Source organism: Rana temporaria, chromosome 4 (assembly GCF_905171775.1).
Source record: "Rana temporaria chromosome 4, aRanTem1.1, whole genome shotgun sequence".
Taxonomy (NCBI): domain Eukaryota; kingdom Metazoa; phylum Chordata; class Amphibia; order Anura; family Ranidae; genus Rana; species Rana temporaria.
In genome coordinates, this window is record NC_053492.1 from 153,698,299 (window position 1) to 153,725,424 (window position 27,126).

Sequence of the window (27,126 nt, forward strand, 5' to 3'; positions counted from 1 at the left end):
GTTTCCTCGCCTCTCCCTTATTGGTATTCCTATTAGGGGGTACACTGGGACAGACACACGGATGCGCATGTCATCTTGCCTCGCTGTGTCTTCCGGGTAACGCTGCTCCAGCACTGTGATTGGCTGGAGCGGCGATGTCGTCACTCCCGCACGCAAGGTCCGGCAAAGTTTTACAGTCAATTTCCCGTGCATCAACAGATTTCATGTAGTGCGTATACAAAGATAATACTTATTACTCACAGTCCATTTATCTGTTTCCTCTCCTCTCCCTTATTGGTATTCCTATTAGGGGGTACACTGGGACAGACACACGGATGCGCATGTCATCTTGCCTCGCTATGTGTCTTCCGGGTATCGCTGCTCCAGCGCTGTGATTGGCTGGAGCGGCGATGTCGCCACTCCCACGCGCAAGGTCCGGCAAAGTTTCACAGTCAATTTCCCGTGCATCAACAGATTTCATGTAGTGCGTATACAAAGATAATACTTATTACAGTCCATTTATCTGTTTCCTCGCCTCTCCCTTATTGGTATTCCTATTAGGGGGTACACTGGGACAGACACACGGATGCGCATGTCATCTTGCCTCGCTGTGTCTTCCGGGTAACGCTGCTCCAGCACTGTGATTGGCTGGAGCGGCGATGTCGTCACTCCCGCACGCAAGGTCCGGCAAAGTTTTACAGTCAATTTCCCGTGCATCAACAGATTTCATGTAGTGCGTATACAAAGATAATACTTATTACTCACAGTCCATTTCCTCGCCTCTCCCTTATTGGTATTCCTATTAGGGGGTACACTGGGACAGACACACAGATGCACATGCAAAGTTTTCACAGTCAGTAAAGTTTGCGCAGATCAATGCAAGGTTTTTACATTTAACAGGGTTTCACCGTCAATTACAGGCCCATAGGCAGGTGCAGGGTTTTCCCATTTAACAAGGTTTCACATTCAATCACCCGTGCATAGACAGATTATGTGCAAAGTATGTTTAGGGATGTTTACTTGCTGTTTACAGTCTGTTTGCTCACCTCTCCCTTATAGGTGTTTGCTATCTGGGGGTTGCATTGTAATAGATAACGGTGTACAGTTTTTTTTACCGTTAGCAGAGTTTGCGAAAGCAAGTTCAGTGTGCAAGATTTTCACATTCAACAGGATTTCACCATCAATTACCAACTCATCAGCAAATTGCGGGCATAACTTATTTAAAAATAGTTCTTGCTATTCACAGCCCATTTGCCTGTTCCCCTATAGGTACTTCCATTAGGGGGTCACACTGGGGCAGGCAGAAGGATACGTATACCGGATTTTTACATTTAACCAGGTTTACAAAGTACAGAGATTTCATTTTCAACAGAGTTTCACAGTCTGCTTGTTATGACAGATTTCTTGCAAAGCATGCAAAAATAATAGCACCTGCTCACAGTTCATTCATCAGTTTGCTTACCTTGCACTAGAGCAGGTGAAAAGATGCACAAATAAGATTTTCACAGCCAGCAGGGTACTGCAGATAAACATGCATATTTTTCCACATTCAACCGGGTTTCCTAGTCCAATCCCATAGCATGATTGGATGGCATGTATAGCATATATAAGAAAAACTTGAAAAGAGGGTATGGACAGCCACACACCAGTAAGCCTAAAAAGGTGGCCTTTATTGATAAAAGGAAAAAGGCACAACAAAAACAGCAGACAGTGGGGTAATAGCTGACACGTTTCACATTGAAGTTCAATGCTTCGTCAATGTGAAACGCATCAGCTATTACCCTTTATCAATAAAGGCCACCTTTTTAGGCTTACTGGTGTGCGACTGTCCATACCCTCTTTTCAAGTTTTGCTTTGTGCATTGCCGGCACCCATCTGTTTCTGAGAGGACATTGATTGCGCGGTGCACTTACCTGGAGCGGCTATCTTCCCCTTATAGCATATATAAGGGTAAAGCTTACTGCACACAGTCCATTAATCTATTTGCTCCCTTATATGTATTCCCTATTAGAGGATCACACAGGTGCAGACAGGAGGATACACATGCCAGGCTTCACAGTCAATTAGGTTTTCAAATGCAAATGCAACATTTCTCTCTTTCTTAAAAGTTTCATGATCAGTTAGAAGTGCATAGGCTGATCGCATACAAAGCTCATAACTGTCTGCTCACCTCTCCCCCTGCATGCTCCTTCCAAGTCTCAAGGGGGGGGGGTGTAGGAGGGGGTCCTCCAGGTGTGTCGCTCCGTGTTCTCTCCTCTGCTCAGGGCTGCCTGCCGTCCCTCCTCCAACATCAATCCAGCTGCTAATTCGAGCACCCGCTGTCCTGGTGATGTTCTGGGGGTGCAGTGAGCTTTCACCTCTAGCACATGTCCCCGCCTGTCACGCCACTGGCTGCAGCCCGGAGCCTCCCTCATCCGCTCAGTCTGGCACCACAGTCGTGCTCCTTCCCCACATCAGCAGCAACAACAACACACACCCACCCTGAGCCCCAGGTTTGTTTTCTAACCATACACTTTTAAGCCTTGTGCACTATTAATGCAATGTGACCACACTAACACGCGCACTAAATTATTCCACTTTGTCATGGCACTGAAGGCATTTTGCTTTTATACTTCCAAAGCCTGCCTCTTGTTCCAAAAGTCTTTGACTAAATGTCTCACTATTAAAACATGAGGACACAGGTTTTCTGGGCATGGCAAGCTGTGTGTCCCCAGATTTCATTTAGAAAATCTGGTAACCTTAGTTTAATACTACTTTAAGTGGATATAGATGTCAGGGAGATTACCTGGCTAAAGAAGAAATGTACAGTATATAGTTGAGTAATTAGAGCCACAAATCATTTACATCTGATTTAGATTAGGGAAATCCTGTAACTGAATTAAATGCTTACACAACAGCAAGGATATTCCTGTGAACCCTTTTTCTCTAGTACGCTTATACATGGCGTGACAACTTGGGGTATTGTTTAACGCAAATGTAGCGCTCCAGTGAATTCAGTCCACTCAAGATATGTTTTTTCAGGTTTTCTTATGCACACTTTAATTTAAAACAGAGAGAAAAGTTCACAGCAATCAGCTTCCCTCGCAGGGGTTTCCACCATCAAAGGGGCCTGGCTTTTTTTAACAGCACTGTTGCTCAGGCTTCATGGTTTGGTCCTCCTGACCATCTAACACAATTTTGCATTGCACAACCACCATCCTGCAGCTCCCCGGTGCTCTGTCTCTCAGGCCTCTGTCTGTCCTCTATGGTACAGGCATGTACCTCTTTTCTCCCTTGCACAAACATAAACCCCAGGGGGCTGGTGTGGGCCTGACTCTCCTATGAACCCAGCACACACCTGTACCATCAGTGTGCCTGCGCTCTACAAAATCTGACCCTGTTAACACTGTGACAGGGTACTGCACTGTCACAATAAAAAAGTTTTTATACTTTGCATGACAGTATTTTGCAAGCTTTGTAAGCTGTACATGATAATGTCAAGTCTGTGATCTAAAAGGTCCCCCCAGATCCTTTTCCATCACTGATTCTTCCAGGGTACCCCTCCTAATATATACTGGATTTTTCCCTCCATAAGATGCACCTGACCATAAGACGTGCCTAGGTTTTAGAGGAGAAAAATAAATATTCTGAACCAAATGGTGTATTAAAATATTTACCAGTGCCCATGAAATGCAGCCTGACCTGTGCCAATGAAATGCAGCCTGACCTGTGCCAATGAAATGCAACCACACCAGTGCCAATTAAATGCAACCTTACCAGTGCCCATGAAATGCAGCCTGACCTGTGCCAATGAAATGCAACCTTACCAGTGCCAATTAAATGCAACCTTACCATTCCTTATGAAATGCAGCCTGACCTGTGCCTTGAAATGCAGCCTGACCTGTGCCTTGAAATGCAGCCTGACCTGTGCCATGAAATGCAGCCGTACCAGTGCCCATGAAATGCGGCCTGACCTGTGCCAATTAAATACAGCCCTAACAGTGCCAATTAAATACAGCCCTAACAGTGCCCATGAAATGCAGCCTGACCTGCGCCAATGAAATGCAGCCTTACCCGTGCCCATGAAATGCAGCCTGACCAGTGGCAGTTAAATGCAGCCTTACCAGTGCCCATGAAATGCAGCCTTACCACACAGAGCTCTGTCACGGATTTGAATATCCCGGTGCCCACTGTAACAAATTCCTGCCTCCTTTAATATACATCACACTGATTCAATGTATCATTGTGTTCCATCTATCTAGGAGGCAGGACTTTTTTACAGTCATCCACCTTGCACAGACTGGCATTTCCTGGTGAGGACATCATCACATCCGCCTGTCACTCAGATAGAAGACAGAGCAGCCCGAGCGGCCGCCGCGGCCATACTCCATTCAGCCGCTCAGGCTGCTCTGTCTTCTGTCTGTGGTTGAGTGACAGGCCCAGCTGGGAGATCCCCGGCAGTCACGGGAGACTTGGGATGTCTGTCCCCCTCTCTCCTGCCTCCCTTCTGCCGACATTGTAACATGGCGGCGACGGGGGGAACCCTGGTCAATATTAGCTACATAAGACGCACAGACATTTCCCCCCATTTTTTGTGTATCATATGGAGCACAAAATACGGCAATTTGCATGTGTATATTTGGCACCCAAGTGCATAACTTTATATTTCTCAATATTAAACCTCATCTTCTATATAGTTGTTCAACACCTTATCTTGTTAAGGTGTTCTTGTAATGATGTTATATCCTGGGCCATTCATGTAACCAGTTTCTTATTCATGTACATTCAGCCTCATCAACTCCAACAGACCTTATTTTATAGTTTAAACATTTATTAGGTACAGTATAAAAAACCTTTGCAAAATCTAGATAAACTATGCCCACTGGACTTCCACCAACCAATTTCTCATTTACTCCCTCATAGAAAGAAAACTGGTTAGTCTGACAAGCATGACCTTTCATAAATCCATGCTGGTTGTCACTTATTATACCTTTATCACAAATTTCTGTAAGTCGTTCCTTACCATTTCCCCGAATACATTACATACTATTGATGTTAGGTTTATTGGTCTTGTAGTTTTCTGATATACATCTCAATCCTTTTTTGCAAATTGGTACCACATTTTCTCTAAACCAATCAGTTCCAGTCGGTAAGGTGTCTTTAAAAAATCAGGAAACATTACTTGGCTATAACTGAACTCAGATCCCTAGGAACTCATGGATGTAAGCCATCTGGACCTGGTGATTTATTTATATTAGGTTTCTCTAGTCTCTTTCTTAACTATTTTTCAGTCAACCACAGAGGTACCTTTGGTGAAACATAATTTATATTACTGCTAGACCATCAAGCCCTCGTTTTCATCTGTAAACACTGAAGAGAATTTTTATTTATTTTTTAAATATCTGCATTTAGCCTTTTATTTGTAGCCAGCTTCCAACGTTACTTCATTGCGGGGCCTATCTGTTCTTTCACAACCTTTTTTACAATTTTTATATTTAAAAAAATGGGATTTGTTTTACTTGCTGTAGCAATGTCTTTCTGATATTCTATTTTAACTGCCATGATTGCTTTCTTTTTGCATTTCCTTTTTCTTTGTACCCTTTAAATGTCTGTTTTTTCTTTAAATATTTTAAAAAAATTAACTCTTTTGTTCTTTTATCTATACTACCCAATGGAGTACAATGACTAATTAACTTGTTTAATTCATCCTATGTGATCTTTGTTACAAAAATGTAGCCCTATTGGGTGTCGTGCAATAAGGATCGCAACTTATTGAAGTTAGATTTATCATCACAATGAAATCATATTTTTTTACAGGTTTATGTTCCTAATAATATACGTATACTTTGTGCTGTATCTTTAAACATGTCCAAAATTGTCTTAGATTCTGTTTAATGTAAATGTATCCCTCCGGTGGCATGTTTGTACTCGCATTTCACACATAATCAGGACTGACAAGCTAAAGTCATGTCACTGTCTGCATCCATATCGGAAACATCCCACAGGACCTGACAGCAAACTTCCTAGACAATTAAACCTGAAGAGACAAGCGATCTGGAGGGTATAAATAAGAGCTAAGAGGGTCTCTTCTAAACGACATCAAGATGCTGTGCTATGTGCTGCACTTGCTGCTTTGTCAGGTATGCATCTGCGAAATAACTTTTCCCTCTTGTAGACTAGAGATGAGTGTCATCCCAGGAATATTCAAAAGAGGAGATGTGCTCATTGGAGGGGTATTCCCCATCAAACGAACTAAAAGCTTTACAAATGTCATGTTTACTGATAATCCGTCCACCCAAGTATGTGATGACAGGTGAGTACTAAAAGACTATGTACATTTTAACTATATAGCTATCCCACATTCAATACCTATCACTGTGTAGCTGTCCTACATACAATACCTATCACTGTGTAGCTGTCCCACATACAATATCTATCACTGTATAGCTGTCCTACATACAATACCTATCACTGTATAGCTGTCCTACATACAAGACATATCACTGTGTAGCTGTCCTACATACAATACCTATCACTGTATAGCTGTCCTACATACAATACCTATCACTGTATAGCTGTCCTACATACAATACCTATCACTGTATAGCTGTCCTACATACAATACCTATCACTGTATAGCTGTCCTACATACAAGACATATCACTGTGTAGCTGTCCTACATACAATACCTATCACTGTATAGCTGTCCTACATACAATACCTATCACTGTGTAGCTGTCCTACATACAATACCTATCACTGTGTAGCTGTCCCATATACAATATCTATCACTGTATAGCTGTCCTACATACAATACCTATCACTGTATAGCTGTCCTACATACAATACCTATCACTGTGTAGCTGTCCTACATACAATACCTATCACTGTATAGCTGTCCTACATACAATACCTATCACTGTATAGCTGTCCTACATACAATACCTATCACTGCATAGCTGTCCTACATACAATACCTATCACTGTGTAGCTGTCCTACATACATCATCTATCACTGTATAGCTGTCCTACATACATCATCTATCACTGTGTAGCTGTCCCACATACAATACCTATCACTGTATAGCTGTCCTACATACAATAGCTGTCCTACATACAATATTTATCACTGTATAGCTGTCCTACATACAATACCTATCACTGTGTAGCTGTCCTACATACAATACCTATCACTGTGTAGCTGTCCTACATACAATACCTATCACTGTGTAGCTGTTCTACATACAATATCTATCACTGTATAGCTGTCCTTCATACAATACCTATCACTGTATAGCTGTCCCACATACAATATCTATCACTGTATAGCTGTCCTACATACAATATCTATCACTGTATAGCTGTCCCAAATACAATACCTGTCACTGTATAGCTGTCCCACATACAATACCTGTCACTGTATAGCTTTCCCACATACAATACCTATCACTGTATAGCTGTCCTACATACAATACCTGTCACTGTATAGCTGTCCTACATACAATAGTTATCACAGCTGTCCTACATACAATATCTATCACTGTATAGCTGTCCTACATACAATACCTGTCACTGTATAGCTGTCCTACATACAACACATATCACTGTATAGCTGTCCAACATACAATATTTATCACAGCTGTCCTACATACAATACCTAGCACTGTGTAGCTGTCCTACATACTGTACATCATTTATCACTGTATAGCTGTTCTACATACAATACCTATCACTGTGTAGCTGTCCCACATACAATACCTATCACTGAATAGCTGTCCCACATACAATACCTATCACTGCATAGCTGTCCTACATACAATACCTATCACTGTGTAGCTGTCCTACATACATCATCTATCACTGTATAGCTGTCCTACATACATCATCTATCACTGTGTAGCTGTCCCACATACAATACCTATCACTGTATAGCTGTCCCACATACAATACCTATCACTGTATAGCTGTCCCACATACAATACCTATCACTGTGTAGCTGTCCTACATACAATACCTATCACTGTATAGCTGTCCTACATACAATACCTATCACTGTATAGCTGTCCTACATACAATACCTATCACTGTATAGCTGTCCTACATACAATACCTATCACTGTATAGCTGTCCTACATACAATACCTATCACTGTATAGCTGTCCTACATACAATACCTATTACTGTATAGCTGTCCTACATACAATACCTATCACTGTATAGCTGTCCTACATACAATACCTATCACTGTGTAGCTGTCCTACATACAATACCTATCACTGTATAGCTGTCCTACATACAATACCTATCACTGTATAGCTGTCCCACATACAATACCTATCACTGTATAGCTGTCCTACATACAATACCTATCACTGTATAGCTGTCCTACATACAATACCTATCACTGTATAGCTGTCCTACATACAATACCTATCCCTGTATAGCTGTCCTACATACAAAACCTATCACTGTATAGCTGTCCTACGTACAATACCTATCCCTGTATAGCTGTCCTACATACAATACCTATCACTGTGTAGCTGTCCTACATACAATAGTTATCACTGTATAGCTGTCCTACATACAATACCTATCACTGTGTAGCTGTCCCACATGCAATACCCATCATTTCAGCTCTCACATCTGTTTACATTCCATGGACCAGAGCACCTTTTTACATTTTAGCTATTGACCTATTGATTTAACTATAACTTCATTACCTACCAGAGAAAAATGCTACACATATTGTTTTTTTTTTATGACAGACATGGCTTTCTTTTGGTGGAATTGTCCTTCAATAATTATTTTATTTTCTAATAAATTAAAGGCAAACAATGGTAAAAAATAAAATAAAAAATATATTAATAAAGTCTCCTTTTTTTTCTTTAAAAATAACAAACATGTTTTACTTACCTGCTCTGTGCAGTGTTTTGCTCTTCTCGGGTTCCTCAGCTTGCTATGGGGGAATCCGAGCCAAACTGCAGCCCTGTGTGTTCATTCAGACACGGAGCCGCAGTTCGGCCCCCCTCTCTCTATCTCCTCTTTGGCTAACTGACTTTGACAGCAGCGGGAGTCAATTGTGCCGCTGCTGTGTCTCAGCCAATCAGGAGGAAGAGTCCCGGATGACTGAAGCATTCGTGCACATCACTGGATCGAGATGGGTTCAGGTAAGTATTAGGGGGGCTGCTAAACACAGAAGTTTTTTTTATCTTAATGCATAGAATACATTAAGATAAAAAAAAACTTGTACCTTTACAACTACTTTAAAGTTAATATTTTATTCTTAATTTTTTTTTTCTACCACAAGAATTTAATTACATTTCTGGTAAACAAAAAAAAATGTTACAAAAGGTTTCCTAATTTTACGTCTCCATTCACATCTTTTTGGTGCACATACACATTCACCTGCATTAACATGCCTTAACATGCATTAAAATATGAAATTTTCATCTAAATGGGCTAATTAACACACCACCAGAATGCACCAAACGAATACTTGCACTATTTTTAGCAATGCAGTGCATGGTAGTGTGTTGGGGTAACATTCAGAATAAATGGCACTGCCGGGCTGCAATGCATTGCTGAAAAATGTGTGTGAATTTAGAGATAGGGCAAAAAATAATTGCTAGATGTAAAAGTGAGTAAAGGGAACTACTTAGGGTTACCTAGAGCTAAGCATAGGAAAAGCAAGGATGCTTTGGAAAACCTTTCAATAAACAAAGGGCCAGATTCAGGTAGATCCGCGCAATATTTGCGTGGGCAAAGGGCAACGATTTTTGCTCTGCGCCCACGCAAATATTTTGATATGCCCGCGATTCACGGAGCAGTAGCTCCGTAAATTGCGCGGGCGCTATGCTAAATAGCCCGGCGTAAGGGCGCCTAATGTAAATGATCCCGCCGGGGTGGGAATCATTTAAATTAGGCGCGCTCCCGCGCCGAGCGAACAGCGCATGCTCCGTCGGGAAACTTTCCCGACGTGCATTGCGGCAAATGACGTCGCAAGGACGTCATTTGCTTCTAAGTGAACGTGAATGGCGTCCAGCGCCATTCACGAATCACTTACGTAAACGACGTGAAATTTAAATTTCACGAGCGGGAAGGGCGGCTATACTTTAGCATTGGATGCCCCTGCTATAGCAGGAGCAATCTTGCGCTAAAGTCGCCGTACGGAAACTCCGTACCTTGCGTGCGCAGGGCCCGCGCAACTTTTGTGAATCGGTGGTAGTATGCAATTTGCATACTATACGCCGATCACAATGGCCGCGCCCCCTAGCGGACAACGCAAGAATGCAGCCTGAGATATGAAGGCATAAGGAGGCTTATGCCTGTCATATCCTAGGCTGCAGTCCGCGTAGCGATGTTCCTGAATCAGGGGCATTCGCTACGCGGGAGCAAAACAGCTATTGCGCCGCGCAACCTATGGTTGCGCGGGCGCAATAGCTTCTTGAATCTGGGCCAAATACTTTTTGCTGCAGCTAAATACAATGCATGAAACGTTTTACCTTGCAGTTAGTAGTGATTATTATACCATACTGTTACAGTAATCAGTGCCAAAAGTGTGGCTCAGGGTCTTAGCTGTCAACTGATGGGTCCTGGCATAAGGCCTATCTGATCTCCAGCAGAATGTGACTTTCATAAGCTCTTTAATTAAATCCAACAATGTTGCCCATTTCAGTGTTTTAGTTTAGCTTTATACTGTATAAACTCATTTACCCCTCAGAGAAAAACAACAGTGCAGATTTGCTAAAATTGCTGGTAAACTTACACAATATCAGATTATTTTTATGTTAGAACTATTTCTGCTTAATTTTGTTATCTGCACCATTGGCACCAGTTCCAACCCCAGTCTCCACTTCTATAGTAAATCAATTCTGTACTATAACTTTTTGTATGACTTTCTCTATTAATTATCTCTTGTTTCTACCATGCATTCTTCTAGATCAGTGGTGCCCAACCTTTTGAAGGCCGAGGGCCACTTAAGCGACTTGGTAACCAGTCTCGGGCCACAATGAGCGAAGTGAGCAGATGACAGGTCTGTGTCCAGTCTGCATATGCAAAGCAGACACAGACACAGCCCAATCTACTCTATGGCCCCTCCGATCCAATCAGATAGAAGGGGGCAGATCCACTTGTTTTTTTTTAGCAGATCGGATTGGAGGTAGGCGGGTGTAAACGGACAAAAGTCTATTTAGATCTGCAGTTCCATAGAGGTGAATGAAGGGTCCGATTGGGTCAGACCGATCATGTGAAAGGGGCCTAAGGCTGCTTTTACACTGATGATCTGTGGTCAATTGTGGCGCAGTGTATGGTTTTCCCGCCGGTTAACTGCACTTTGCCATAGACGTCTATTATATTCTGCAGGCGTGGTGCACTTTCTGAAAAGCTGCTTGCTTCCTCTACTGCCGGATTCATTTACAACACTGATGCTCTTGGATGGCAGGTCGGCAATCTGGGCTTGCAAACCAGCCATCCCAGGGCAGGAGGTCGCGGGCCACATCAGAGGGCTTTGCGGGCCACTGGTTGGGCACCCCTGTTCTAGATTCTACCATTCTATGACAATGTTCCTCTATCTTTTTATATCTTGTTTCTGTCATATACATCCTTTGCTACACAAATGTATGTATTTTTAGTTTACCACTTACATTCTTTTTTTACAACATATACTTTGCACACCAGAAAGAGGGATAGAGGTATACGATCATATTTATCACTGATAGTAACAGTACTAGTTATATTTGTATTATATGTCTTGTTATGTTAGTAACAGTAATAGTTATGTCTGAATTATATGCCACCGTCATTATAATCAGAAAGCCTTTTATCAGTTTTGATTTTAGGAGCTTCCGCTGGCTTCGGGCAATGATCTTTACAGTCCAAGAAATTAATAATAATCCATACCTCCTTCCTAATACGACACTTGGCTATAAAATCTATGACACTTGTGACAACATGGCTGAAACAGTGAAAGAGATGTTTGAGCTGATTTCTGGACCGTCAAATGAAGCAAGATATATTCCAAACTACCAATGTCAAAAGAACTCTATGTTAGCTGCTGTTATTGGTGAATCAGCCTCTGTGATATCAATAGCAATGGCAAGAATCTTGGGCACATATCACTATCCACAGGTGTTTTATTAGTGTGCCTGCTGTAGTAATATAACTTATGAGCTCATTAGCACTCATAGCGCCTGCAGCCGCTAAATGTCCGGCCGTCAGTGCACGTGATGAATTCACGTGCACCCAGCCCGCGGACATTATAAGTAAGAGCAGAGCGGAGCAGGAAGCTGAATGAGAATACAGGAGAGACACACAGCAGTGCTGAAAATACAGCGGGAACTTCCGGAATTAACTTTTAAGGTGATTGGTTGCTAGGTGCACCTAGCAACCAATCACCAGCTTGTTAATATGAAATATTAACTCTGGAAGCTCCCGCTGTGTTATAAGCACTGCTGTGTGTGTCTCTCCCATCATGTTCTCATTCAGCTTCTTGTTCCCTGTTCTGCTCTGTCTCCCTCTCTGCATGGGGCAAGGTAGGAAATGGCAGAATTGCGGAGGGGGGTGGGGGGAGGCTGTGTAATATGCAGGTGTGTGTGTAGGGGAGCTGTGTAATATGCTGGGGGGGTGTGTGATGTCCAGATGATATATATATATATATATATATATATATATATATATATATATATATATATATATATATATATATATATATATATATTAAATTATATAATTACTGTTCTGTTATCAATGTTTAAAAGTAAAGTTATTCAAAGTTTCTTGTATTTTGTTGATTATTATTATCATACAGCGGGATAGGGATCAGGCACTGCTATACAGTGAAAATCATCTTAATGTGCATTAAGGCAGTCTTCACTTTATAACGCCAGCATCAGTGGCCAGGCCAGGTGTCACAAGGAAAGGTGCTAAAGGTGCAAGAGAGCAATGGAGAGGGTGAGTGTAAGTTGAACAAACTAATCGCTGCCGGGGGGAGGGGCTTGGAAAACCCTGCAGCGATGCCAAAACTTCAAGCGAGTGAACCTGCATGCTCCCTCAAGGTGAACTGGCTTTGTATTAGTGAAGCACCTTAAAGTTAGGTAAACCTGTACTGTTATTATTACTATGTTAGGATTATTATTATCTTCATTTATTAGCAGGTGAATGTGGCCCTCCATGCATTCACATACATTGAATCCGGGCCTTAAGTGGAAAAAGGTTGCTGACCCCTGCTATATAGTGTCCTTGTCTCAATTAAAGCACTGTGTCATTTCTTTTTTTCTGATTATTTTGTTTTATTTAGATACACATTAATAAAACATTATACATTATACAATTATAGCAGTGCTTATTACTTTTAAGATACTGTTGTTGTACACATCTTCATTATATATATATACAATTCACATAGGTTGACCTTGCCACTGCGTTCTGTAGCGTATCCCCTCTAACCTATGGATGTGATCCTAAACACTCCTACCCATCTGTTAGAGGAGCAAAGAGAAGAAAAGAAAGAGAAAAAAAGATATATAAACCAGAAAAGAGAACAAAACCATAAAGAAAAGGAGGAAAAAAAAAAAAATTCGCCCATACTCTCTCCATTATCCCACACCCCCATTCCCCCCCCTCAAGCCCTGGAGTCTATAAAAGATTTCCAGGGTGTCCAAATTCTTAAATATCTTTCCTTTTGGTGTTGTGCTGTTTGTATTAATTCTTCTAATTTACTGATTTCTTTTACTTTATTTATCCACATCTCTATTGTGGGTGATGTTGAGGACTTCCATTTTTTTGTTATGCACATTTTTGCAGCATCTAATAGATGACCTAGACTTGTCTCCCTATATGCTTTCTCTTGTATTTGGTTCACATGTAAGAGGTAGAATTCTGGATCTTCCGGTATCTCATATTCTGAGCATATCTGAAGTATCCTTTTAATCTCCAGCCAAAAGCTCCTTATCAAAGGGCAGTCCCAGAATATGTGTAACAACGTCCCTTTATTCCCCAGGCACCTCCAACATTTATCTGACACCTCCGGGAAGATTTTGTTTAATCTTTCCGGTGTCCTGTACCACCTCGCGAATATCTTATAATTTGTCTCCTGTGTCCTTGCGCATATTGATGTTTTATGTATTCGTTTATATATGCATTGTCGCTGTTCCGTGCTAAATACCTTTTTTAGTTCCTGTTCCCAATCCTGGACACATTTCAGAGGATGATTCCCTGACTGTGTCAATATATCATAACATAATGATAGTGTATGTTGTAATCTTCCCCTCTCGCTACACATTTTTTCAATTCTCGTAATTGGTCTTTTGAAAACCCCTGGGTTTGGTAATGTATTCAAAAAGTGAACTATCTGGAGTGCATTCCAAAACTTTAGATGGAATCCCCCCCCTTGTTCCATCAGTTCAGCTATTGTGAGCCATCTTCCCCTTCGTATATAACTCACTACCTGTCTACACCCCCCCTCCCTTAAGTCTCGGAAAACTCCATCCTCATCTCCCGGGGGAAAAAGGGGGTTTCCCAGTACTGGGTATAGTGGAGAGGTCCTAGGGTCCATGCCCATCATGGAAAAAGCTGTTACACATATCTTCACTGTATTTCCCAGTATCGGGTTTTTGTTAAGTTCTTTTGGAAATGAAGCATACCACCATGGTGCCCTTTCTAATGGCGTTTTAGATTGGGATTGTTCAATTTGTACCCAGAGTTTAGTGTCTGCGTGCCTATTCCAGTCTATTAATCTGTTCAAGTGGGCAGCATAGTAGTACTTCCGTATATCTGGCACTCCCAGACCTCCCTGTTGTTTGGTATACATTAGTTGTTTTCTTTGTATTCTGGGATTTTTGTGTGCCCAAATAAACTTGAAGATGACTCTCTGGCATTGTTTGAAAAACTGCGCTGGGATATGGATTGGTAATGTTTGCAATAAGTAAAGGATTTTTGGAAGTATACTCATCTTAATGACATTACATCGGCCTAACCAGGTGTGGGACCCCTGGTTCCACTTATCCAGTAGTATCTTCACCTTCTGAAGCAATGGTGGAAAATTTAATTCAAAAATCTTATCTACTCTCCCTGAAAGTTGTATACCCAGGTATGTTAATGCTTTTTCTGTCCATTTAAACTTACATTTTTGTTTTAAGTGATTTATTAATGTTTGTGGGACGTTAATTCCCATTGCTTCTGATTTACTGAAGTTAATACTTAAGTTCGAGAGAGAGCCATATTTCTCGAATTCCCTCATTAGGTTCGGGATAGAGATCAGTGGTTTCGTGAGTGTGAACAGCATGTCATCTGCGTATGCAGATATTTTGCAATGGTTTTTTCCTATGTGTATTCCTGATATATTTTTATTTAAGCGTACGGTACACAGGAAGGGTTCTAGCGACAGGGCGAAGAGGAGCGGGGACAGGGGGCACCCCTGTCTTGTACCATTCCATATCTGGAAGGGTTCTGATACTATTCCGTTGGCCCGAACTTGGGCCGTCAGGCCAGAGTACATAGACAGTATCCATTTTATCATTTTATCTCCAAAACCTCCATGTTGTAAAACTGCCCTCATATAGCTCCAATTCACCCTGTCAAAGGCCTTTTCTGCGTCTGTATTTAATAGTACACATTGTGTCTGTGTTTTGTTTACAATCTGTACTAAGTTAATGGCTTTTATCGTGTTGTCGCGTGCTTCCCGTGTTGGGACAAATCCCACCTGGTCCAAATGTATCAGTTCTGGGATATATTGTTGTATTCTATTTGCCAGGATCTTAGCGAAGATTTTCACGTCTAAATTTAGTAACGAAATCGGCCTATAACTTTCACACAAACTCAAGTCTTTCCCCTCTTTCGGTATCACCGAAATATAGGCCAGTAAAGTTTCTTTCGTAAAGCTAGCTGATGTCCCTAGTGCGTTAAAGAATTTCGTCATATATTTCAATAGCGATGGGAAAAGAGTTTTATAGTATTGACCCGTATACCCGTCGGGCCCAGGCGCTTTCCCCTGTTTCATTGAATTAACTGCTACTTTGATTTCTTCTTCAACTATAGGGGCATCTAGCTTCTCTTTATCTGCTTCCATTAGTTTTGGTATTGCTGATTCCATAAGATACTGGTCGATCTTTCCTTTGATCGGGGGTTTACTTTTTATATTATAGAGAGAGCTATAATATTCTTGAAACTCTTTCGCTATATCCTTTGGTTTAAAAACTTTCTGTTTCTTTAATGGTTTGATACATGGGATATAGTTACTCGTCTTCTGTTCACGTAATAATCTAGCCAATCCCTTCCCACACTTATCTCCTGATTCGTATGCATACTTTTTACACCTCTGTATTGCTGCTTGAGCTTTATAGTACAAAAGATCTGTAATTTCCCTTCTTTTCCTCACCACCTCTTCCTCTCCTGTTGTAAATCCTGCCTGCTTATGTCTACTCTCCAACATGGCCAATTCCTCCAGTAACTTTTTCAGTTTTTCCGTACGTTCCCTTTTTATTCTAGACCCATGTTTAATTAGAACCCCTCTAATGACCACCTTATGTGCTTCCCAGATAATTCCGGGATCGCACTCCGGGGTATCGTTGGTGTTAAAGTAACATTCCAATTCTTTAATTACCTCTTCTAGAGTTTTTTTGTCTTGCAATAGACTTTCATTTAGTCTCCACTGGTTAGATCTAGTCTGTCTATAATCTTGTATCTCATATTCCAGAAAAATCGGGGCATGGTCTGACCATGTAATAGATCCTATTTTAGCTGATCGTACTGAATGTAATTGGGCATGTGGGATAAGAAAAAGATCTATTCGAGAGTAGGTTTTATGTGGTGAAGAGTAGAATGTATAGTCTTTTTCTTTGTTATGTAGCAATCTCCATATATCAGTCAACTGGTTTTTAAATAGAGTTTGGTTGAGACGATTTCTAACCCCACAAGAGATAGATGACTTTCCCGTTGATGTATCCATCTTGGGATCTAGCGGGATGTTCAAGTCCCCTCCCAGTATCAGGTGACCTTCTGAGAAGTCTTGAAGACGTTTAATCGTTTTACCCAGGAAAGTTTCCTGTTGCTCGTTCGGTGCATATACGTTGGCAAATGTTACCCCGATTCCTCCTATTTTACCTTTCACAAATAGATATCTCCCTTTCGTGTCTCTCATCATATCCGTGTATGTCCACTTAATTTTCCCTCCTATAAGGATAGATACCCCTTTTGACTTTGACTCTTGATTTGTAGCGTGATATACAGTTGGATAAAACCTGTTTTTTAAGATCGGGGTTTTATCTTCTCTGAAGTGGGTTTCCTGTATATATGCCATGTCTACCCTTAGTCTTTGCAGGTCATGCATAAGGACCCTCCTTTTTTCTGGTGAGTTCAATCCTTTTACGTTCAGTGACAGAATATTTAAAGCCTCCATCTCAATTCCCTTTAGTCGTATTGGGGAGGATATGGGCGGGAGGGGGGAATGGGAGAGAGGGAAAAGGGAGAGAAGAAAAAAAAAAAAAAAAAATACAAAAAAGAGTAGGATCAAACTCTAATATTTAGCAATCTGCTAATTAACACTCACCGTATACACGGTATTTGAGCGTCAGCCTATGGTTAGGGGCGTGTACCCCAGGTAGAACCCGTGCCCCCCTGCGTCCCAACCCCCTCAAAGAGCCTGTTCACACCATAAAGCTGAACCGGTATCCGAGGGCCTCTGAACACAGGCGTGCGCGAGTATTCCTCCCCAGGAGGGAGACAAAAAAGAGAGAGAAAAAATAAAAGTTCAGCACAAAACAGCAGTTCCCCTGGCTCTAAACCAAAAAACAAAAAAAAAGAAAGCGGAACCACTATTCAGGCTAGCCACAGAATAGAAAAAAAAAGAGAGAGCTTGGAGCTGGGCCTCTCCACGGTACCCTTCTAGACTCCTTAAAACAGAAACAATAGTCATAATGCACTATGTTGCACTTTGTTGCTCTATATTCCTCGCTTCATCTGAGAAAGAGAAGAAAAAAAAGAGAAGAGAGAAAAAGAAAAAAACAGAAAAAAGAAGGATACTGAAAGGAGTACTGAGGGGCCGGCTCCCATATCCTCATTCTAATAAAAAAAAAAAAAAAGAAAAGAGAGGAAAATAAACCCATTTTCCTTACATGTCATCATGCCCAGGTGGCATATAGAGACAGTACAAGATGGGGGTCAGCAAGATTCACAAAAGAGCATGAGAGCTATCACCAACCAAACATTCAAATAGTAATCCTTACATTCACTTTGCTCTCTGCTACATCATCCCCTCCTTTACATGTTCTGCCTTTACCCCCCTCCCCCTATCCCCTTACTAGTACATTAGTATGTTTAACTTATGGGATATATATTTAAATAAATTTACATTTACATACATTTATATACATTTATGCATACATTTAATATGCGCTCATATACATGTCCCATTTTCCCCCTCTTCCCCCACTCCCCCTTCTAATCGAATGGGATAGACAAAATGATATGGTTACCGCGTAAAACAGACAGAAAAAATAGATAAAAAGAAACGAGAAGAAAAAGGGGGGGGGGACTTTTCCTTTTTCTTTCCCTCTCCCAACTGAGTCTTAACTTCCATGTGATCATTACAGGTAGGTGGCTTATCGGGGATTGTGTATATATTGTGTATATATATTGTATATATTTACGCCTTAACGCGCAAACACATACGCCTACCTATACCGCATACAAGGGGAAAGAAAAGGGGGAGGGGGAGAGGAAGAGAGAGGAAAAAAAACAAAAAAAAAAAAAAAACCTTTCTAGAGAAAGAGTGCTGTGTCCTCTAAAAAAAGCCACATCCCACTAGCCCTTATTCGTGGCCCCCAATTCGGGCGTATACATTCCTGTGTAGTATTCCGTTAGTGCAGGTGAGAAAAAAAAAAAAAAAAAAAAGGGGGTGGAACCTCCGCGATTGGGCCCACAATCAGACCCCCCCACCTTGTGCCCCACAGCGGCGGCCCATTGTGGCCTATTGTGGCCTATTGTGCCCTTAATGTGACCTATTTGTGTCTAATGTTGGTGTTTATAATCTGTGTGCGACTTTCCTGTTGAATTGTGCGTTATGTGCATTATGTGCTGTGTGTGTCTGTGTCTTGATAGTAGAGTGTATTAGAGTGTATTAAGTGTATTTAGTTATTAGTTATTAATGCCATTATTGTTGTATTGCTACTGACCCTAGTAGCAAAACCAGTGCCTTACAAACTGAAAAAAAAAAAAAAAAAAAAAAAAAAAGGGGAAAACCCCTAAAAAAAAGAAAAAAAATAGAAGTGAAAAAAAAAAAAAAAAAAAGTATATAATCCTCTATGCTCCCCCCTCTCCGTCCGCCCGCCTACTACCACCTTTACTCCCCCCCTTAACCTGCCCTTAATATGCCCTCTTTGTTCTACCCCTTGTTCACATGATTTCACCAACCCCCACCCTCTGTATATTTAACACTTGAGTTATTTATTACACCCCAGTTGGAAAAGTTTTAGTCTTTTTAGTCCATTTAGTCCTTTTTCTTGTCCGCCCCGATAATTCTACTTCAAGGTACTAAGGATAGGATCCCCTTTTCTTTCAACTCCTGTCGACCAGTCCCTCCTCACCCTAACCCCTCCCCCTCCAGAAAGAATATATATAGATATGTAAAAAGGAAAAAAGAAGGGGGGGGCATAGGGAGCCAGGGTCATGTATGAAGTACCTCCGGGAAAGGGAGCAAAAAAAAAAAAAAAAAAAAAGGAATTAAAAATAATAGGTTGTAGGGTAATTTAATCCCGGCCCCCTGTTTTCCCAACTAACTCATTAACTCCTCATTTACTCCTTCCAGCCCCGCTGTTCGTTATCTCTTCTTCTTTTCTTCTGTAGGTCTGGGCTTTTACTCTACCTGCCCAATTACAGGGTCACCTTGTCTGCTGGTGTCCTCTTGGGTATAAGTCTGTGGGGGTTTTCCTTGTCTGTGTCCTGGCCTTGTTGGGGGTCTTCCTCTATTCCCCATGTACGACATAGGGAATAGCCAGTTTGGTATCTGAATAGGTGGTTTTTCCATAAACAGGAACAGATCTGGTAGTTCCAGGGGAGTTCTAAGCGTGAACGCAGCCCCAGGCTTACGGAACGTTACATTTAGAGGATATCCCCACCTATATGTAAACCCATTTTCTCTAGCCAAATCTAGCAATGGACGCAAACATGCTCTTCTCTGAAGCGTAGCGCGAGACACGTCCGGGAGGATTTTAATATGCGCCTCCTCATACACCACGTCCCGCATGTCCCATGCCATCCTAAGGATCATTTCTTTTTGTTGGTACCTGTGTAACCGGCAGATTATGTCTCTTGGCCTTTCTAAGTTTAAGGATTTCGGGCCAGGAGTTCTATGGGCCCTCTCAATTTCAATCTCCTTTTGCGGGATTTTCAATATCATTTCAAAAATAGACCTAATTTTCATATCCAAGTCCTCATTTTCTGCTGGTTCAGGGACCCCTCTTATACGTACGTTCTTCCTACGACTCCTGTCCTCTAGAACCTCCACCTGTAATTGTAGGTCAATTACTGCTTCTTCTGCCATGTCTGCCCTTATGTGCTGTCTCGCTTCTAATGCCTTCTCCAAAGCCCCCACTCTTTGCGTAATAGAAACAATAGTCTCCTCTCTCAGCATTACTTTTTCCGTCAGCGCGTTCAAGTCATGCCTTACCGCTTGCATCTCCTGACGTTGTGTCTCCTCCACCCGAAGTATCAGTACCTCAATCTCTTGTCTAGTAGGTAATTTCTCGATATCCTGTCTGGTAGGGAGAGCTGCCAGCATGGCTTTAATTTCTGCCAGTTCCATCTCCATTGGTCCCAGCTGCTTCCGGGTCTCTGCTGCGGTCTCTACCGTCGCTGTCTGTATCTGTGCTAGTAAGCCTCCTGCTCCGGAAGATCTTCGTTGCGGGGCCAGCCTTTCTCTGCTGACACAGCTCTCCCCTCCGCCTCCACGTCCTCGGGCACCTCTGTTAATGGACCCACTCGCGGCTATAGTCACAGGAGAAGCCGAGGTAAAGTAACTCTGAATGTCACTCTGTAGACCAATTATTGAGCTATTTGTTGGGTTGTTCGTCGCCGGGGCAGTCTTCCTTAGGTCCGCCCGCGTTACGTACTTGCGGCCGTTAGGCATACCGCGCTATGGGGCTATGGGGCTATGGGGCTTCATTTGCTAAGCCAGCCCGACCTTCTGGGATAGTTCTCAGTGCTCGCTACGTTTCCCGTGGAGAGGCTCCGGAGCTCCAAGCAGCGTGTCTCTCTCACTCAGTCATCTCTTTACCACTCCCTCTCTCCCCGCTTGCCGCACTGTGTCATTTCTGTCTGCTGCTTTGTTCCTCTGCTATCAGCATAAATTACTTCTGACCAGTTTTTCTGACACCAAGAGAAAAAAAGGTGACGGGGGAGGGAGCTTTAGCTGATTGACAGCTTTAGCTCTTTTCCTGTGTGCTGTAAAAAGGGGTGTGTCCCTTCCCTCCAATCAGCTCTCAGACCTCTCCTCAATGTGCTCTACAGTGTGTAAGTTCAGCTCTCTGCCCCCTTTTTTTTCTGAATTCTCAGACAAACTTTATAATTCAGCACTTTGTACAGATGAGCTTTACTGTACACATAGCATTACTCTAGCTTTAAAGGACTTTATGCTGATTTATGTACTGAAATTCTCTTTTTTTTTTTTTTACAAAAAACTAAATCCCACTGGAGGGATGATTTATTAAGGCTAGAGAAAAGGAAATGAGCACAGAATTCAAGTGGTGGTCCACAGCAACTAGTCTGGGTTTTTGTTTAGTTTTTCTATAAATTAAAAGTGTAAAGCGACACTAAACATTATTCTTATTCTCCAAAAAGAATACATACGCATTCACTACGTATTGGTAGTCCTAACATTAGATGTGGTGGCTGCATCAGTTTTCATTTTCTAATCCTGTAATCTATTGTTACTCTTGTTTTTCTGCTTCCTTGTACCATAATCAGTGAGCCCCAGAACCTCCCCTTACCCCCTCACCTCTATTTTTTTTAAATGAACAGTGCATGTTTGTTGTGGTCATACGCACTGCTCTATGCACACCACAAATCCCATAGTCTATCTTGGGAGCGAGCACGAGAGAATGGCTAAGTTTCAACATGCAGTGGGACCATGGAGAATGAACATATCCACCTTCTTATATATATTTTATTTTGTTTTCAAAAAGATAGACAGATACACGTTAAGGGCATTCACAATAATCATATCTTGTTATACCATCAACCAATACATCAACCATTTAAATTATCAAGAAAGTAAAAAAAAAAAGAAAAAAAGCAAAGGAAAAGCCGAGAGACAGCCGGGGGACCCCCCGATGTAGATTCTGTTTGTGCTTACTCCTCTTGGGGGTCTCCACCCTTCCAATTGTCTTCCGCGTTTCCTAACATTGGCTACCCCTCAATCTGTATCGACTACCAACTGTCTAATCCCTCCCATTTCCCCCTACCCCATAAAAAAGAGAAGGAAATTTTTTTTTTAAAAAAACCCTTCCCTCTCCTCTCCCTCCTTCAGACCCGCTGCCAGTATGTCGTCCCATTTCACCATTTATGTCTATGCCTTATTCATATCTCTTATAAATTAGACCACTTCAAGGAGGTGTCCTCCTTCCTCTGAAGCTAGAAAGGAATTCCAGGATGTCCAAGTCTCTAAATAATTCTCTTGTTGTTGGCGTGATGAGAGAACCAAGTCTTCCAACCTGCTTATCTCCTTTACTTTACTAGCCCACATTTGTATTGTAGGAGCTGCTATTGATTTCCATTTCAATGGTATACAAGTTTTTGCCACCCTCTAACAGTAATTCGGGTCACAGTAGCAAAAATTAATACATTTAGAGGTTTGCAGGAGACTGAAAACAAGGTATTTTATAGGCTTAAAGGATAACTTTACCTTTAAAAAAATATTAAATAAATGTTAACTATTTTTTTTAAAGCCTGGAAAGCATTGCACCAGCAATGTACGTCTTTACCATACCTTGTACAGGCAGGCAGTTTCATACTATCACAGTCTCTGCTTGTAGGTACTGTTTGATGATAGAACCAACTTTCTACCACATCTATGTGACTAGGAGTAAGGAATATTTTTGCAGGAATAATAAGATATGACACTGTGCTTGTCATCTTGGTCATGGAGGCTTGTCTTATTGGTGTACCTCATAATTTGAATTGTACACTGTCTCTTAGTGTCTGTTTTTTTAAAAATATGGAATGGTGTTAGTCAAGTTGCTAACCTTTATGCATTGGACCTCCTTTTGGCTTATTTGGAAAGTACCTCTCTTTTTTAGTTGATGTACATGCCTGTTCGATACTTGGCAGACACCTGATTCATATCTAAGGGCTTTGGTGGAAGTGTGTTTATATCCCCATTGGGTTCCCCAAAATCAGTATGTAATGAATCATCTCTACTTACCCATCTGCCCTCCACTAGAACCCTGAAGAAGCAGACAAGGCGAAATGCCTTGGGTTTTGGCTGTCTCCTTGGCATATATTTCTCTTGACCAATGTATTTTTTACTATCCATGCTGTATTTGATCAGTTATTAGAGACTATAATACCCATTGGAGACTAGGGGGGGTGTATGGGGATGAGTAGTTTGATGCTGTTACATTGTTTTTTATTATGATGTCTCATGTCATATGAGACACACTTTTTATCTATTAAATTAAATTATATTTTTATTCTATATGGTATACGAATAGTTCTTCCAAGGGGAGGTTTATCAGCACTTCCAAAGTCCCAACCTTTCTTTCTTTTGTATTGTCTATTACCCCGGGATGTGGTGCTGATTTTTAACTAAAATACATTTTTATTTAGAGAACTATCACAGCACTCAACAACACTGTGGTAGTTCATTGAGAACTCCAAGCCGACAGCCGCAAAGGCCATTTGCCATGATGTGGATATAGCACTTTTCATTTTCAGCACATATTTTATTTTATACATCCTCGACAAAGCTCTTTCTTAGGGTGAAACATGTAGGATACTTTGCTTTTCTTAGCGAGTTTGGGTGCACTATCACGTTTGGATATGATATTATGGTATTTTGGTTGGTGGGGAGGGGTTTTATTTCCAAGTAGCTCTCATATCTCTTAGTTATCATTTGCCAGGAGTCAGTATTTTATTGCAGCCAGGATGCTTTTTAAATCCAGGAAGACTGGGAGTAATAGATTGAATTTTGGAGCATAGAGTAAGGTGCTTTCTATCAGTTGATTAGAACCCCATGCTTCATTTTTGTACTTCCTTTAGTTGTTTACTGCAGTACAGATAGAGCCACTAGGAGGAGAGCGTTCAATGGTAAATTGAGGTAGAATGGTATCTCTTAGTTTACCCCTTCCTATAAGTAAAAAAACACACATCAAACAAATCTGCTTTAATAAAGTCCTAAATATTTTTAGGCCCTAGGTTTCTTGGTGCATGGGCAGGCGTACCCTGTGAGAGTTGAAAGGCTGTCAGCAGGGGCGATCCTAGGGTCACAGGCGCCTGGGTGCAGAAATATTTCTGGCGCCCCCACATGGACGTCATCATGTTACTAACTCCTCCTCTTTACAAATGTTTCTATGGCAACGACTCAACCACAGAGATGCTCCCCCACAAAGTCTTCATTAACCTGGGATACTTACATGATCTCTTAACAATAAACAAAATACAGGAAGAGGACACAGAGACGGCTTCTGTTAGAGAGTCTGTTAGATGTTTGCCGCCCCCACCTCTGCAGGCGCCTGGGTGCAATGCACCCTGTGCACCCTGCCTAGGATCGGCCCTGGCTGTCAGTAGTTGTAGAGTTGTAGTCTATTCATTTACAGAACTGTAAATGAATGACGTGGCTGGGCGGAGCCCTGCACTGCTGCGTTTTCTTTAGATTGTGGCAGTGAGCAAGGGGAAGAAGATCCCCCACTTGCTGCCAAAACGAGGGATCGGTGGGGGTCCAGGAATCGGTACATTTGTATCATGTTACATGTTACACCCTGAACATGGGTGTAACATGTAAAATGTTACAAAAGCTGAACTAATTCTTTAAAAAACATCAGTTTGAATGAATCTGTCCCAATGTTTGGTGATTTTTAGCCACAAGCCATAATGACAGCAAGTCCAAGTCTTATCAACAGTAAATCGAATTATTATAATACCCATACCACACTTAGCTACATTGAATTTAAGTTATTAAGCTTGTCAAGTTACTTTATTTATATCTGCTTGTAATTACCTGAGTTTTTTTTTCGAAGGTGAGTTATTTTTCCTCTATCAACATCTTAAGTAATAAGCAAGAGTTTCCTTCGTTTTTCCGGACCATACTAAGTGATACCTTTCAAACTACCGCTTTGGCTGCCATGGTGAAACACTTTGGTTGGACTTGGGTGGGCACTTTAGCTGAAGACAATGACTATGGACATCTGGGAGTGCAGCTTTTCACTGAACAGATTGCACGGCTTGGTGTCTGCATCGCATTTTCAGAGACAATTCCTCTAGCTTACTCCAAAACAAAATATGAACAGATTGCTTCCACAATAAAACGTTCCTCAGCGAAAGTTATAATTGTGGTCTCTGGAGACACTAACTTGATACCATTAATTTGGGAAGTAGCCAAACAGAACATTAGTGGCAGGACATGGATAGCAAGTGAAGGCTGGAGCACATCTGCTTTTGTGTTAGCAAAAGATCAAAGTCATTTTTTTATCGGTACTCTTGGACTTGCAATACCTACAGGAATAATCTCAGGTCTGAAAGAGTTTCTCTTTCAGGTGAATCCACTACGGGAACCTGAAGATCCTATAATACAATTGTTCTGGGAAAACACGTTCAGGTGTTCCTGGCCTGATCCTTCCCAATCCCAGAACAATACAAACATCTGTACTGGCAATGAGGACTTGTCATCTGTGAATAACACATATACAGATGTTTCACAACTAAGGATCACTTGTAATGTTTACCGTGCTGTATATGCCATCGCCAATGCCCTCCAAAGCCTAATTTACTGTAGAAATGAACCATGCACAGAAGTACACGACATAGAGCCCTGGCAGGTAATGTCCACTTCAGAGTTCAAATCCAGGTTGGGTTAAAGAGTAGAGAGAGATTAAAACCCCTGTCAGATTTTTATTGCTGTCTGTGCCCCTATTAGCGAGATTCGCCCTCTTTATTTGTGCTCATAGGCGTGCGCACAGGGTGTGCCTGCTGCTTGGCTGCAGAGAAAGGGACTCAGGAATCTCTGTCCTCAGCCCCTTTCCCTGTCTCAAAAGTGAGATATCATGGGTCTGTTTAGGCCCCTGGTATCTCACCAAAGCCCCCCAATGGTGCTCCTAAAAATTTGTAATAGAAAATAATAAAAAACTATTGTAAAAAAATAAAATAAAAATTAAATTGTAAAAGGTAATAATAAAAAAAGAATAAAAATAAACAGTCCCTGCCCACTGACACCATCAACTGTTCCACTGATGCTGTCCGTTGCCCCACTGCCCTATATAATATATATATATATATATATATATATATATATATACACGCATGTGTGTTTGAGTTTTGGGGTGCACACCCTAATGTAATAGGCTGTGCACACCTATGTTTGTGCTCTTACCATTATCATTGAAAGTGAAAGTAAAGGAAATTTGGGATGTTCCTCGAAAAGTTATACAGTGGAAATCTTGCAAGGATTGCCTTAATTTGAAGGATTTCCTCTCACTTCTTGTTTTGGCTATGAGATAGGAAGTGAAGGGAAATCTCCGCAATGAATCACAGATGGGAAAAGATAAACTGGTAGGTGTTATGACCCTCCCTTACTCTATCCAAAAAAAAAAAAAAATGTTTTGCCTATAGTTCTACTTTAGGTACCAACAGGTGCTTTCATCATGTATTATATATATACTGTATCTTTCCTCTGGGAGAACGGAAGGAGAACAGTGATGTGTTTATGTCATACTTCCTTCGGGGGACGTGTATGACTGCACAGTACCTAGTCACAACCAGCCCAGAGGTGTGAGGCTGGCTATGTGAGCCCTGAACTTTGCCTATAAATGCCCCCCACATCAGAGCAATCCCACTGATTCACCTGCATAGATCCCCTCCCTAGTGCCTGGAAATGTAGAATTTTAAGATGAAGCTAATGACATCACAATGGATAAAAACATTCTATTCTCAAATCAAAGACAATAATTGCAGAAATTATACAGTAGT

At 41.5% G+C, this 27,126-nt stretch overlaps 1 protein-coding gene across 1 annotated transcript in view; it reads left to right on the top strand.

Annotated features, from left to right (window-relative positions):
• The first annotated feature begins 5,849 nt into the window (after positions 1 to 5,849).
• LOC120935657 (extracellular calcium-sensing receptor-like) overlaps positions 5,850 to 27,126 on the top strand; it is a 35,649-nt gene continuing 14,372 nt past the window's right edge. Inside the window, exons 1-3 of the mRNA XM_040347712.1 lie at positions 5,850 to 6,271; positions 11,784 to 12,084; positions 25,182 to 25,979. Of these exons, the coding sequence (XP_040203646.1) occupies positions 6,063 to 6,271; positions 11,784 to 12,084; positions 25,182 to 25,979 (1,308 nt within the window). The 5' untranslated portion in view covers positions 5,850 to 6,062. The remainder of the gene's footprint in view (positions 6,272 to 11,783; positions 12,085 to 25,181; positions 25,980 to 27,126) is intronic.